The sequence below is a fragment of the Heterocephalus glaber genome, unplaced genomic scaffold, assembly GCF_053883595.1.
Source record: "Heterocephalus glaber isolate CG9 unplaced genomic scaffold, H.glaber_assembly_v1.0 deba00001428, whole genome shotgun sequence".
NCBI lineage: Eukaryota > Metazoa > Chordata > Mammalia > Rodentia > Bathyergidae > Heterocephalus > Heterocephalus glaber.
The window spans coordinates 18,166,950-18,182,244 of NW_028258293.1; the positions used below are offsets into that span (position 1 = coordinate 18,166,950).

At 35.5% G+C, this 15,295-nt stretch overlaps 1 protein-coding gene across 3 annotated transcripts in view; it reads right to left on the minus strand.

Moving 5' to 3' along the window:
* Positions 1-682: 682 nt before the first annotated feature.
* Positions 683-15,295, minus strand: part of Usp47 (ubiquitin specific peptidase 47) — a 122,545-nt gene continuing 107,932 nt past the window's right edge. For all 3 annotated transcript variants that reach the window (XM_004851428.4, XM_021263801.2, XM_087211667.1), the window contains 9 exons: positions 13,878-14,655; positions 8,822-8,997; positions 8,387-8,467; positions 7,019-7,134; positions 6,580-6,698; positions 3,977-4,107; positions 2,459-2,506; positions 2,231-2,361; positions 683-1,258 (listed from right to left, as the gene is read on the minus strand). In XM_004851428.4, the coding sequence (XP_004851485.1) occupies positions 1,084-1,258; positions 2,231-2,361; positions 2,459-2,506; positions 3,977-4,107; positions 6,580-6,698; positions 7,019-7,134; positions 8,387-8,467; positions 8,822-8,997; positions 13,878-14,655 (1,755 nt within the window). In that variant the 3' untranslated portion in view covers positions 683-1,083. The remainder of the gene's footprint in view (positions 1,259-2,230; positions 2,362-2,458; positions 2,507-3,976; positions 4,108-6,579; positions 6,699-7,018; positions 7,135-8,386; positions 8,468-8,821; positions 8,998-13,877; positions 14,656-15,295) is intronic.

Here is a 15,295-nt window from a genome sequence, read left to right on the forward strand (position 1 = left end):
TATTCAAAATGATGTTAAGACATTTCCTCAAAGTTAAACTACATGTAACTACAAACTGACTCTAAAAATTAAAATGGGATGTAAGACATTCTAGAAGATTCCAACTTGAAGTAAATTTTTAAAAACAAATGTACATAGAGAAAAAAAATGCAGCCACTGAAAAAACCCTCATTATCAAGGGCAAATACAATCCTATGTGACCCAGCACTAAGGAACCTCACTGAGAATACAGTTAAACAGTTTGCTAAACTTCTCAATATACCCAAATGTACATAAAGATATGCGAAAAGAATAACCATGGGAAATAGTTGAACTGCAGCTATAACTCAATAGGATGATTTTATTTACATGTTGAATTAACGAGTGAAACATATTCTCTACATCCATAACTTAAGTACAATCAGTTATAATTACAAATCTGCGATGATCTGAGCTGCCACCTGCTGGAAGTGGTCTAAGGGAAATGTTTCGATGTTCCAGGATTATACTCTTAATCCTTTGCAAAAAATCAAACAAAATAAAAATGCAACTTTACAATTTTTTTCCGAGTTACGGCTGGTTCTAAGAATTTCCTTCTTCAGCTCCTACTTTTGCTGCTTTCCAAGAGTCAATATATGCTGCATTTACTTCTGAATTGTCAATGAGGTAATGTGTGTATCAATGAAATAAAACAGAAAATTCATTCATTCATGGCCTTTGCACAGCTTTTATTATTAAGCTATGAGCATCCTGTTTGAGGCTAGTTTTACTAGCGGTTATGTGCACATTTGTCCGCAATAAAGGAAGCTTAGTCATTCCCCTTCCCCCTTTTCTGGTAGCAGGTTTTGCTTTTTGTTTTTGTATTTTTATTTTTTTTTGCACATCCCTTTTTCACTTACAGTACATTTGACTATAGTGCACAACATGATTCCAAGTCACAACAGTGGCCCACTGGGCACTGAGCTTCTGATTGGTGAAGGGCGGTCCAATCAGTGCTGGTGTCACCGGTTACCCCAACCATGTCCGGCCATAATGGCACTACAAAGTAGTAGTGAACCATCTATTAAAACCAAAATACCCCAGGGAAATGCTACACTAGCAGAGTCAGTCTTGTGTCAGATCTTTATTTGGAGCTCCATCCAGATATATTTTTAGTGCTTTCTCCTTACGAGGTGAGTATGTTACACGATGTCCAGTCTTCTGGAGTCGACTGCTTTCTTTTTTCATCAGTTCATTTCTTTGCTCATCTGTCAACTCCATTACTTCTTCTGTTTTATCCCTTTATTTAAAATATGAATTACATATTAGACCACTCAGCCAACTGCTGCTATTTATACTTGAATACTATGATGACCCTCGGCTAAATAAAATCTGATCGTCACTGCTGATGTTATATATAATCTAAGATACCAGGGTATCCTAGATAGCTAATGTGTTAACACTATTCACACATAACTTACTTCTCAAAATGGCAAAGAATAATTTCCATGTTATTATTGTTATTTATTTATTTTTTTTGGCAGTACTGAGGATTGAACTCAGGACCCTGCGGTTATTATTAAAAGTAATAACAACTATCATTATTGGTTTTTTGTTTTTTTTTTTTTGATACCGGGGATTGAACATGGGTCCTTGCGCTTGCGCAGCAGGTGGCGAAACCACTAAGCTAAATCCCCGGCCCACAACTATCATTATTAAACATTTCTCACAGGCACTAGACAATAGCTCTAAGTTTCATAAAACCCTGCAATGAAGCTAACACTGTCACCATTTTACAGATGAGCAGAATTAGGTAAATAGCAAAGCTAGATTTGAACCCACACTTTCCAGGCTCCAAAGACTATTACCTCTCTATGTCTGGATTATCCACTAAGGTAGCCACTGGACTACCTCTCAGTGTCTGGTCCACACTAAGATGTGCTGAAAGTGCAACATACAGTATCTCTAAGATTTAGTACAATAAAAAGAAACTGTCCCATAAATGATTTTTCATATTGGTGATGTTTTAATGATAATATTGTTTGAATGATAATGATAATATTGGCTGTATTAGATTAAAAGTATTTTATGAAAATACTGCCTCTTTCTTTTTACTGTTTTTAAAGTGGGTAATGAAAGCTTCAAATAAGAGTATGTGGCTCTCATTGTATTTCTACTGGTTAGTGCTGCTCTATATCAAAGCAATGGTAAAGTACTTATGCACACTGAAAATGTTTTATCACTCGAAGCAACAAAAATATTGGAATGTTACCTATAAAATATGACTGCACCATCATCACAGATATAAAGAGGCCAGACATTCAGGGTAGAAACTTTAGGATTCCAGTCCAAATCCTGATGAATATCAAGCACAGAAATATCACAGGGAAAAGTTCCTCTACCCTAAGAATAAAAGGATGAAGGAAAAATATCATGCCATTAGTCATGCTCATTGTATATTAATATGCAAATGCAAATGCAAACATTCTCAGGTCTTTACCTTGGCAAATTCAATATCTTCCAAAGGAACCCCACTGATTTCACTAAGCTGTAAAAGAAAAAGTTCTTATATAAATTGAAAAGTAATAAAGAGTAAAATGGTTTAGGAAAGTTATTTTCCTTTTATCCTGCAAGCAGAAATAGCTTGCTTTTTATTCCCCCAAAAATATGTGTGGCAAAAAATAAAAACAAAAAGCAGAAAGTAAAATTCTCTCCTCTGGTCACTATGCAAATATCAAGCTTCCAACACATCAAATTAATATATTCCTTCCAGATCTTTCCCTATATATAAACACATTCCCATATTTCTAAAATATACAAAATTATATTTATAAGATATCTTCACATGATTTTATATAGCTTATACAGAAAAACAATAACTTCATAGATCATATTTCCTAGACATGAAATTACAAATGTGAAATGCTAACAATGCCAAAGTGAACCCTGAAAAATACTACAGTACTTTAAACACTCATCAAAGGTGACCACTGTGGGTATTTTTTCATTTTGTAAATCTTCACCAACAGTAAGAAAAAATGTTCTTTTTTTGTTTTGTTTTTTTGAGACAGGGTCTCACTATGTAGTCCAGTCTGGCCTTGAACTCACTATGTAGCCCAGGCTGGTCTTGAACTTGTGGCAAGCCTCCTATCTTAGCCTCCCAAGTGCTGGGATTACAGGTGTGTGCCACCATGCCCAGCTAAAAATGTTCTTTTAATTAGCATTTCTTCTATGAACTGTCTGTTCATCTATTCATGTTCTTTGCCTTTTATAAAAATTAGGTTATTCATCCTTTTATTCAGGTAGTAACTTCTTATAAATGACACAAATCATGTTTTATCTAGGTTGCTTTACCTACAGGTTTCTTTACAATACTTTTTTTCCCTTTTGGCTGTGCAGATGATTTAAGCTTTTATGTAGTATATCTTTTTTTTGGATTCTGGTATTATGCTTACAAATATTTTCTCCATGATTATGAACATATTTTCAATATTTAATATTTTTAAATATTTCTATCCAGTGCATTTATTATTTGTTTCTTATATCATTTTAACATGCTTGTAATTTATTTTTGTGTGTGGTATGAGGATGGAAATAAATCTTTCTGTAAGTGCCTATTGCACTAGTACCACAAATGGAACAATTCACCCTTTCCCTAGAGATCCTTAAAGTTCCCTTGTTAACGTGCAAAACAGAAACTCACCTGGATTAGCTATTCAATTCTACTTTATTTGGTTTTTTAAGAAATATAGCAATGTACTAACTTGTAACTAATCCTAACTGTTCAGAACACAGTTGGTCCAAGTAACATGAAGTAAAGGTCCAATTCTGGATAAGGAGGAGACAAAGTAATTCCCAAGGCATCAGGAGCCCTAAATGATGTTCAGAGACTGGCAGAAGGTGTACAGAGATGGAGAAAGGCTGCCAGTAGCAGCAGCACTTGGTACTCACTTCCAGGCTCTCTCTTATATAACACAAGAAAAATGGAAGTAGCTCATTTGGTTTAAAATCAACTCACCTTCTCTCGCAACTCATCAACACTACTGCTCTCCAATACAACCTCCTGGAAGGGATCCAACTTCATCTCTGAGGGCCTCCACCGTCGTGATAAAACAGCAAGCTGTGACATGGACTTCATCTTCTCCACCCCTAAGAATATGTAAGATAACATCCATCATTCCATTTTCTCCAAAGCTTCATGATTCAGTAGTTCCTGGCTAAACACAAAGATTTTCTTCAAGTGTTACTCTTTAAAACTGGGCACAAAAAACCCGAATTATTCTGAGAATTTTAAGAATGAAATACGGAGTCTGCCTAAAAAAATGTATACATACTACTTCAGGAAAAGAAAAATAGTGTATTTTTTCAACAGATGGTGTTACCTTCATATGGGGGACCCTACACGATGTTGTATATCACAGAAAACCCACTGCACTGCCGGCCCTTAGAGAAGAAACTGAAAATGCATGTGCAGCAATCTCAATGACCAAGGTTACCCAAGCAGCACACTAATAAATGTCTGGAAGCTAATGGCCACCACTTTGAGCACCTCTTGTAATGTAGAGGCCAAAGGTAACTTGTATTAATCTCATGATGTCTCAATAAATTTAGTATTAAAATATTTATACAAGCTTTTCTTTTCCAGAAGTGTGAATACATTTTTTTTTTGTGGACTCTGTATTTACTCTTTCCTCCAGTCTCAGTAGATAACTGTTTCTTTGCAAGCCAACTTCAGCCTAATTCCACTCCTTCCCTCACCCTCTTGGGATACTGCTTGACCATTTATGCTCTTCTCTACATGGTCAACCTGTGTCTCTTGTGGCTACTTCCCCAATCTAAAATCACAATGTCATCTTCACTTGATCCTCTTCTTTTACTCAAGCTATCATTTATCCTTCTCTTTGCATTTACTCCCAATTTTAGTGATTCTTCAAAATTCAACCAAACTATTGCTTGCCTATCTTCCAGTGTCATCCTCTACTGATCGGTCCCTTAGCATCATCTTAGAATGTCAGGTGTGCAGTTCTGTAGACTAGGTGCCTGTGGTAGGTAATCTCTGGTGCTCATTCATTTTTGTAGCACCAGAGATTAGCACTGCCTGGCAAATTACAGCTGAATAAATGTTTTTGGATTTAACTACGTGACTCATTTCTTTTCAATGACTTTGATGCTCATGTATATACTGAAATGATACTGATGCTGGTACCCACTCTCCAATAACTGTACCATTTTCTGGTTAATCCATCTCTTCTTGTACATCATATTTAATCCCTCTCTTCTACATCCTTCACGATCCCTTCCTATCCTACTCAGACACAGTGGTTATTCTCTAAGGTCCCAGACACTCAGAGAAGGGAATCATCACCTGGGGCACACACCATGGCAGACGGTGGCCTAGTAGTTCTTTGTCTCAGTTAACTCGTCAACTAATTAGAATTTTACCTATTTAAATTTAAACCAAAGTAGACCTGAAATAGCTTGTAAGAGGTGAGATATTAATGAACTCTCTAGAAACTATCATAATCTTATATAAAACCCACAATTAAATCTTCCTGAGCAACAGTAATTACAAAAGAATGTAGAACTAATTGTTTACCTTGATGTGATTTCTCGAAAGCCAACTTTCCTCCCATTACTTCTTCTAAAAATGCAATCCTCAAATGTTCCAACATTGAAAGTAAAACCAGAAGGTATGACAAATACCAGTGCTCTTTTAGGGCATTGCTATGGGTTGAATTATTTTCCCCATAAAAGACATGGCGTCCAAATCCCTAAGTAATTCAGAATGTGACCTTATTTGAAAATAGGACCTTTGCAGTGGTAATCAAGTTAAAATGAGGCATCAGGGTGGACCCTAATCCCCAAATGACTAGGGTTTTCTAAAAAGGGGAGATCTGGGTATAGGCAAGCCCACCAGGAGACAACCCTGTGAAGATGAAGGCAGAGATAGGTCTATAAACCAAGGAAAGTCAAAGATGGCCCCTAAACCTCTGGAAGTAAGGGGGAGGGGCACTGGCACAGATACTTCCTTATGTGATCTTAGAAGGAAATGCCCTTGATCTCAGCCTCCAGGACAGGGAGATACTGCATTTCTGTTGTTTAAGTTACCCAATTTGTGATGCTTTGTGATGACAGCCTAGGTAACTAATACAGTTGTCACTCAAAATCTCAGATAAACTATCAGTATCACAGTCTCAATTCAAAATAAGCCCTAGTGAAAAATGAAAATAATAAAGCATGGCTAAGAAAACATTAGCAGAATTTTCTGCACAATGTAGTAAGAAAATCTTTCTAATTATAATTTCCCTGTTAGAGGGAATTAATATCAAAATAAAGAAAAGAAATAGTACAAAGGCAAATGGAACCCAGAGAAAGGAGAAGGGTAGAAGGCATTAGATGTTCTATGCAAATAACTTAAACAATTAGGACACTAGAAGAAAATAAATCTCTCAGGGATGGAATGTGCTAGGAAATACATCAGTCCACAATAATGTAGCGTTATATTTAATGATATAAAAATTCTATACTGTATATTAGATTCATTATTTGACTAAACACTATAGGCTTTTAGTTCTACAGCATTTCTAACCCATATTATCCCCACAAAAATATTGATAATACCATCAAGAACTTCAAGGAAAACTTCCCAGTTGCTGGAAATATTAATATCTTCTTCATAAATATGATAATCCAAAAAGACAGTGCCAGGATTCTTCCATGTTTTTTTCCTTAGACGAAACCTACAAACATGACAACACTTTTAAAACTACTGTAATTTTAAATTTCTAACTTAAAAAATTGACATTAACCTGACAGGGTTCAAATACAGAAGTCAAATGGTTATCACTTGAGGAAAATGTAAAAAAATGCTCACAGGAATTCAGATTTAATATCCTCCACAGGAAATTCAAATAAAGTTCCAATACTCTTGCTTAATCTTATTAATCAGCAGTACTAAAATTCTGACTAGTATAGGAATTTCCCTATAAAGTAAAATTATATCAGTCTGTATCAACTGACCACACAAACCTTTAAACGGCTAACAATGCTGCAATTTTACCTGTCAATACTGAGCTCTAAGCCACACTGCTCCCTGAGTTGAGGAATTAATTCCTCTTTTGATTGCCGTACAGTCATTCCTTTAGCAAACACAGCATCAAGCAGAAACTTGCATGGCTAGGAATATAAACATAAGTAATCAGAGCTTGAATTACACATTAAGGGTTATGAAGACATTTTATTTGTACTTTATAGTTTAACAATGAAGGGCCCAAGTTTACAAGCCTAACTTCCTAGTTTCAAATCTTAGCTCCTGGATAACTTACTAGCTCAGCTGTCTTGAGCAAGCTTACTTAATGTGTGCCTCAATTTTCATACCTATAAATTGGGGACAGTATTTTCCTCACTGACTCACTGTGAAGGTTAAGATTATGCATGCATACTTCACTTCTTGTAATAAAACGGTCACAATTTATTTTCAAAGTAAAAGGAACCACTTTTATGGACTGAAATACATATTAAATTTTAAACACATTGTCTCAAGAGACACAGTATCCACAAATTCCAAACTAAGAAGTATTTAAGTCAAAACGACTGTAGTGGGTCACAAATAAGATATGATAGGTGCTTCATACAATATTTGTTAGATGAATAAGGGCATTTCAGGAAAAGTGTACATTTAAAAAAATTTTTCTAAGTCTCCAATAAGATGTTATAAACATCCTAAAAATAGGATCTTTGCCCTATTCTTTTGAGTATCACCCACAAGTCTTGTACATCAGAACTAAAATATTTTACTGATTAAAAAGAAAGGCTATTTGTATTCTTAATCTACCATTTACAAGTTATATGACCTTAACCGAGATATTAAATTTCTCTTTGCAGAGTTTCTTCATCTGTAGAATGGGAATTGTAAATATATCAGGGACTTAACAGAGAATTAAATGAGTCTTTCTTTGCAGGCACTTAGGATACACGGTAAACACTCTATCAATAGTTGTTAAATCCTAACATGACTCTAGAGACACAAATACCCATTGACCTGTAGGTCAGTAGCTATCCACCAATATTATTATACGATCATTTCCAGGAGGCAAGCCCAAACAAATCTCCTCTTAAAAGCAGAACATTTTTGCTTCACTCTAGCACTGTAGACCCACTTAGAGAAGGGGGAGGACACACAGCTTGTGGGCCAAATTCACTGCTGCTTTTTACTGTCATTTCATTGGGATACAGCCATTTTCACTGGTTTACTTATTATCTATGGCTACTTTTGTCTTCCAGTGGCTGAATTGGGTGGCTGTAACAGACAGTATGACTGCAAAACTTAAAAAAAAGAAACCCAACCAGTTTAAAAAAAAAATCTTCTGCATTGTTGTTTTCATTAAGTACAAAATGTGAGCTTAAAATGCTTAGATGCATGACTCACCTCTTGCTCATTGACTAACAGCTGGTACACTTTAACTCTGTATTCTCCTTTTTTAAGTGCTCTCCCCAGTCTAATTGTAATCTACAAATAAAAAACATTTATTTTTCAGATGTACTATTCCTGCAGAAAAACAACCCATCCTCCCCCACTTCTTTGTTGTTTTCCAAACTTCCCTAGACTGGAGGCTATTTGAGAAGAGCTACATCTTTTACCTCTGAATCCCCAGCACCTAGGACAGTAACTGTACACAGTTAACATTTAATAACTGTCAGATGAAGAAAAACAACAAACACCCTAAATAACCACTAAGAAACAAACTGAAACCACTCTTTTAGGATATTTACTTCACCTTACATGGAAGTAGTGCAAGATGTTCAAATCTATCATTTAAAACATTAAAATGTATCTAGCTTGTCAAAGATAATTTTAATCAACCTTATTGTCATCTGAAAATGATGAAAGTGTCTCATTCAGTCGGACGCTCTCAAATTCTTGATTGCTGGCATACACTCGAAAGACCTTGAAGTGAGAGGATAAAACTCCAACAAAAGGTTCTAAATGTTGTTTGAAAGCTGCCAGAGTAATTCTTTTATCAACATGCACCATCAACCCTAAGCACAGAAAAATCAAAACAAGGACAAAATGTAAAGGAAACTTCGAGTATAAATAAGACTATATACTTTTTATTATACTATAAAAAGTACCCATTTTTGGTTAGGCTTTTAGCTAAAATACAATACTGAATGGACACAAACATGGACACTGAGTATATATATATGATCAGTATAGCCTGACACCTTTGAATGTTTTGAGATATTTAAGTGCTTATTTATGTTGCTGAATTCAAAACTAAACTTCCATGCATTTTTAAAAAACACATCCATTTCTAGTTCTACACAGTAAATGTACAGGCTCTGGCTGGGTTCCACCCCTGCCTCCCTGGTGTACGTAATGGCTATGGGACATCTTCTAAGTTACTGGCTTCCGTTTCTTCAAAAGGAAAATGGAGACTAAATATTACCTGCCTCATAGTGGTGCAATGTGAATTCAATGAACTCATGCATTTAACATGCTTTTAGCACAGTGTCAGCTACATGCATAGCAAGTGCCCTAAAACTGTTAGTAATATCATCTACTTCTGGGATTTCTACTAGAAAAAAATTTCAAGAGTAGCACATTAATATGTATATTTTATGATGTGGTTGGACTGTTAATAAGAACTGTATCTAAATGGGCCAGAAATTCCCACCTCCCCTGTGCTTAAACTTAAGCTCTTCTGGCATTGAAACAGGATACCTTTGATAAACTATATTTTTTTCTACTATCATTTCAACCTTTTGTCTTAATTTTGTAAGCCACTCATAAGACTGCTTCTGTTTACTCTAGTTCTCATACACTAGCAGAAATTTAATTTAGTAGTGTCTTTTTCTGGTAAGAAAGCACTGCCAAACAGAAGATGCCACACTGCCTCAGACCTGCATCCTTCCATAGCCCCAATGCTCCCTCAATGGTAGGTCTTGCTTTTCTCTAAAATCTACAAAGGTAAAAGATACAGCTTAACACTCTCCCAGTTTACATCCTCAGATCATTCAAACCCTTGGGTTGTTATTATTTTTTTTTAGATTTTTTCAAATGGACTAATGTTCACTGACTTTTTAAATTATCTTGGTTATAAAATTCAGGTTCAGCTTCAAGTTCACAGAAAATATGAATACAAATTAGAAAAAATATAATGAGGGTAATTAACTTTGTTTACTATGTACTTTTTGAGTGTGCATGTATTGTAATTTGCTTAAAATGTCAATTTCTAAGGTTTAGAGAATACCCCTAAATCTTAATAATCTACCTTTGGGCAAACAAACTTCTATGTGATATAGCATGGTATTAAATTTCCTGAATGAAGAGGGAATGACTAGAAATCACAAGCCTATGGCTAGATTTAAGTTATGCCACTTTAACCTGACAAATAGCCACAGGCAGGGTACTCAATCTCTCAGAGCCTCAATTTTCCCACAGGATCATAACACCAGTCCCACAGACTACAGTTATACAAAGTTCAGCAAATTCTAAAGCATTATTCGAATATAAGCTGTCATTGCCACTTTGGTTTCTCTCCTAACCTCTAGTATCAGACTTGTTACTGACTTAATTTCTTTGAATTCGAGTAAACTCCTTCACTGTAAAATGGAGACAATGGTTTTTATACTTCATAGTGTGTTTCTGGGTCAATACATGTAAAATGCTTAGCACAGACGTGGCAAAGAGTGTTACGCTTAATTTAATGGTTATAAATTAAAGTTTTGAAGATGACCATCATACTACTTTTTTTGTCTACCTCTAAAACTGAAGAATTGATTTTCTTCACAGCACAATCTCAAAGTATTTTTAGGCTATTTTTTTCTTCACTTTTTATTAATATATTTCTTAAATGAAGCAGTAATGAAAATTGTACAGACAGTTCAGAGCTAAGGGACTATAAGCACTCCCTTGGCTGTTTACACCCAAGTGCCTGCAGAATGCAACGAGATCATTAGCAGGACAGGATTTCTAAAGAATAGGGCCAGGGATTTAGCTCAGTGGTTCCTGCGCCTGCCTCGCAAGCGCAAGGACCCGAGTTCAATCTCCGGTATCAAAAAAAAAAAAAAAGGGATTTCTAAAGAATGGCCTGTAACTGCTCCCTGAAACAATTTCTGTATCATAACTGATAGCTAAGAGATCACTTTAAATACAGTTCAATTATTACCAGAGTGAACTGCCTATATTGCGCATAGCGACACGCATCAGCTATCAAATTCTCTGTTTACCTGCTATGTCTATCTGGCCATTTCCTCACTGTGAAGAGCCTGTGGTATTACTCTTCACCCACATTTCCTTGGTACCCACTTTTGGATCACTGAGGAACTATGATCAATTAGTCTTACTACAGATCCCCCAAAGCATGGCTGCTAGCTATCATTCCTCCTCCCCTATCTCCAAGCCAGTTTCTAAACATGAAAAGACATTTTACAGGGTTTTCTTTTCAAATAAGACTTCTGTATGGTTGCTGGAAACCTACACAAATTACAGCAAATGGCTTGTCCTTATCACCATGTTTATTATTTCAGTAAACATTAGTAAATTGGTCTAGTATAAATTTCCAAGAGAAATGACCAGCAATCTAAATTCCTTTTAAAGACTTTAACTATCCTAAAATGGAAATGAGATTTTTCAAACTATAATTCTAAGTATCCCCACTGAATTCTTCCTAAAGTTGAACTGATCATCCAAATTTTCAGCATATTATTTTAAAACAAACCACTTAAGAGAAATTTCCAATCTTTTCCTAAGAGAAGCTACATTTAATTTTTCCAATGCCTTTCACGGGTTGACTACAGTGAGAAAGCAGAGGAACTACTAGCTGTTTCCCCTTTACTATGATGTGAGGAAAGTAATAATGGTAGTAGCCATGGAGGTGGTGTCTTACAATTGCAATACTGGAGTCTGATCCTATCATTGTGACCTCTTAGGCTAGCTGTGTGACCTCAGATAAACTATTTAACTTGTATGAGCCAGTTACTTCATCAGGGAAAACTAACCATCAATTTCACACAGCTGTTAAAGAGAATGGAATGAAATAAGTTAATGAACCTATGAAGTAAAAGCTCTACAGAAACTCAAAGCATCATTATAATATCATTTCTGTTTCCACTTTGGCCCACCAATCCTCATTTTCACACTTGAGTTTCTGCAAGATATATGTGTGACGCCATATGATGAGGTTATGTCAACCTAATTAGTTAAAACACAAATTTATATCCTCTTACATATAATATATCATATAATTTCTACTTCCTGCCCTTTTTGTGATACTGAGGATCAAACTCAGGGGTGAGTTACCACTAAGCTACACTCCTAGGCCTTTTCATTTTTTATTTTGAGACAGGGTCTTGATAAGTTGCCCAACCAGGACTCAAACTTGAGATTTTCCTGCCCTCAATGCTAGAATTACAGGTTTGTGTCACTGGGGCCTGCTTACCACTTTTTTTTAAAAAGAATTTTGAGACAACATGCACCATAGCACTATTTTGTTTTTGAAATAGTGTTTGTTCGTACTCCTCTTCCACATTACATGAAGCAGAAGGCTACATCTTAGGTGTCTCTCCTTCTAATAGCTTTCTATTAGAAGCCTTAACACATTCACAATGGGGCTGCAATTCATATGCCTCGCTGCTGGGTGGCTTGAACCACTGGCGGTACATGGGTTTTTACTAATTTTATTAGTAATTTAGCCACCGGGTGGTTTTTTATTAATTTTATTCGTAAAAGCAACGACAGAAGTGATTAGATCTATTTGCATCAGCAGTGGTACAAGCCACCCATTGGGGTAGTCATGAATATTCCACCATACTGGCAGGAATGTGTTACATTATAGTATTGGTCACACCATTTACTAGCTATATATGTACTTTTGGGCAAGTCAGTCATCCTCTATGAATTTTACTATTTTTATCTGTCAAATGATGATATCAGTATGTGCTTAATTTCAGACAAACTTTAAGTGAGAAATTACAAGTATTCTGAAAATTAAAACTGAAACAGATAATATCTGTCTTGTTAAGCAGTAATGTAAAGTAAATTTTCAACTAGTCCCCTTTTACACTTGAAGAAAATGTCTGGGTCTTGAACCTCGCTGTCTTGCTAAGTCTTTGGCTAGTTTTAGTCTGATGTTCAAGTTCTTTTCAAAAGCACCTTTTAAAAGTCTCATACAGGGCTGGGCATTTAGCTAAGTGGTAAGCACTTGGCCTAACACAGAGGCCCTGGGTTTGCTCTCCAGCACTGCAAAAATGAGATTCCTTTAAAAAAAAATTAATAAAGTCTCTTATAATGTTGGTAGGTTGTTCTATTATTGACTGTGCCAAATGCCCATACTAAACGATATCTTCATCTTGAGATTTATGCAGTTAAAAACTTCTAGTTTGTACCTTGACTAAAATTACCTTAAAGTAACAAAGACAAAAAAAAATTGAAAGCCTTTTCCTTTTTCTAATTTTCACAATGAATTATGGACTTTTCAGGGACTTGGAAAAGGAGCTGTCTGCATTTGGGGAATGGAGAGAAAGGAGAGGAGATGCAAATAAAAAATATTCCTAGGCACTAGTATTTAATTTTCTAAAGCATATGGACGTTTAGGGGTGGTAATATTATTTACTTTTTAAACCATTCCTTATTTCTTTTACTTAGTGTGTTTATAATAATTCCTTCCTAAGTTTGAAGACTACTATTTTTTTCTTATTTCACCAGAGTTTCAACCTAATTATGGTCTAATGCACGAGTAGGTCTAAGAATACTGTTCACTGTAATGCCATTAAAAATGAAAGAAAAGTCAATTAAATTATAGTCAATGAAGTTAACAGTCTTAGAATTAAGTACCTAATTCTTAACTAAAATTTTAAATTAAGTGAGAAGAAAATGGATGCTGTTTGAAGGAGCTGTTTCCTTCTGAAGTACATACATTTATGTCCTTCCCCAGAACCTTCATCTGCAGCATAGGGCTCTGCTTTGAAATACATGTACTGCATTTCTCCCCTACTTTTGCCACTGTCATCATATTCACTATCAGTGCCTGAGTCTTCTTCTGCTGTATCCCACGTCTCTTTTTTCCCTTCATTTGCTTTAGTTCTTCTACTACTTGTGATACTGTGAGACTCAAGTCCATTAGCCAAAGGGATGTGAGCATTATCCGCATTGCACAAAGTGTCACTGCTGTGACTGGAGCTAAGAATGTCGCTGTCCACTGAACTTGTACTCCTGTCATTATTCACATCTGAGTCTGACCGTTCTTCAGACTGAAAATTTTCTGGGTCAGAAGTCTGAATGTGCTGTTCAAGTTCTCTATTGTCCACTGATGCTGAAGAGTCTCTCTCATTGAGAGGTGATTCGATGTTTTCAAAGTCACTTGTCTCTGTGCTTTTGCTGCTGTCCCCATTATCACCATCCTGCTGTTGCTGCAATGACAAGCTTTTGAGTTTTTCCGTGCTTTCTTCTAGAATAGCTTCCACAGACTTTAGGTTCCCCACAGGTCCTTTGTCTCTTTCACAATCATCTTCCGCATTACCAGAATCACCTCCTGCTTTCTGGTATGCCATCCTTTTGGAATAAGATCCTGGGGATTGTTCAGGTAGCAAAACAAATAACCTGATTGTATTTGCATGTCGATCCAGGAGTTTCCATAAATGAGAGTCTGTAAAGGCCATCTGGTAATCCAAAGTCTCAGAACTTTCAACAAACACCTAAATAGTAAGTCAAAGAGTTACAATGCAACACTGTCATCACATTAATACTGTACAAGATAGTGCATAGTATGTTATAAAATTTGTGATGAGAAAGTTTGTAAAGGATACCGCAGTACTTCAGAGATTAAATAAAATATTTATTTAGCTTATATATCTTCGTAAATACCCACAAAACTATACTTAGAGTAGGTGGGTAGACATAGCCAGACAAACAAACACACACCTTGTTTATAGGACTGCTTATTTTCAGTATACATGCTGCCTTTTAGGAAATCAAAGTTTAGGATAAATACAGACAGAGAAACATATATAAAGATACCTTGGGAATGCAAAAAACATAAATCTAGACTGCAGAGAAAATTAATGGCCAGATAATCTGATTTTGTAAAAAAACAAACAGCAAGAGAACAAACAAACACAATTACATAGGAGAATCTATAACTTAAAATAGACATGAAAAGTTATTACAGGCTTTATTTGGATCTTGATTTAACAAATCATATTGGAAAAAAGCTATGTAAGACAAAAAAGAAATTTGAACAATGATTTGAAATTGGTTATTAGGGTATTTAACATTTTTAAGGTATATAATGTAACTGTTGATAAATTCTTAAAGAGTTTTCATCCTTAAGAGATT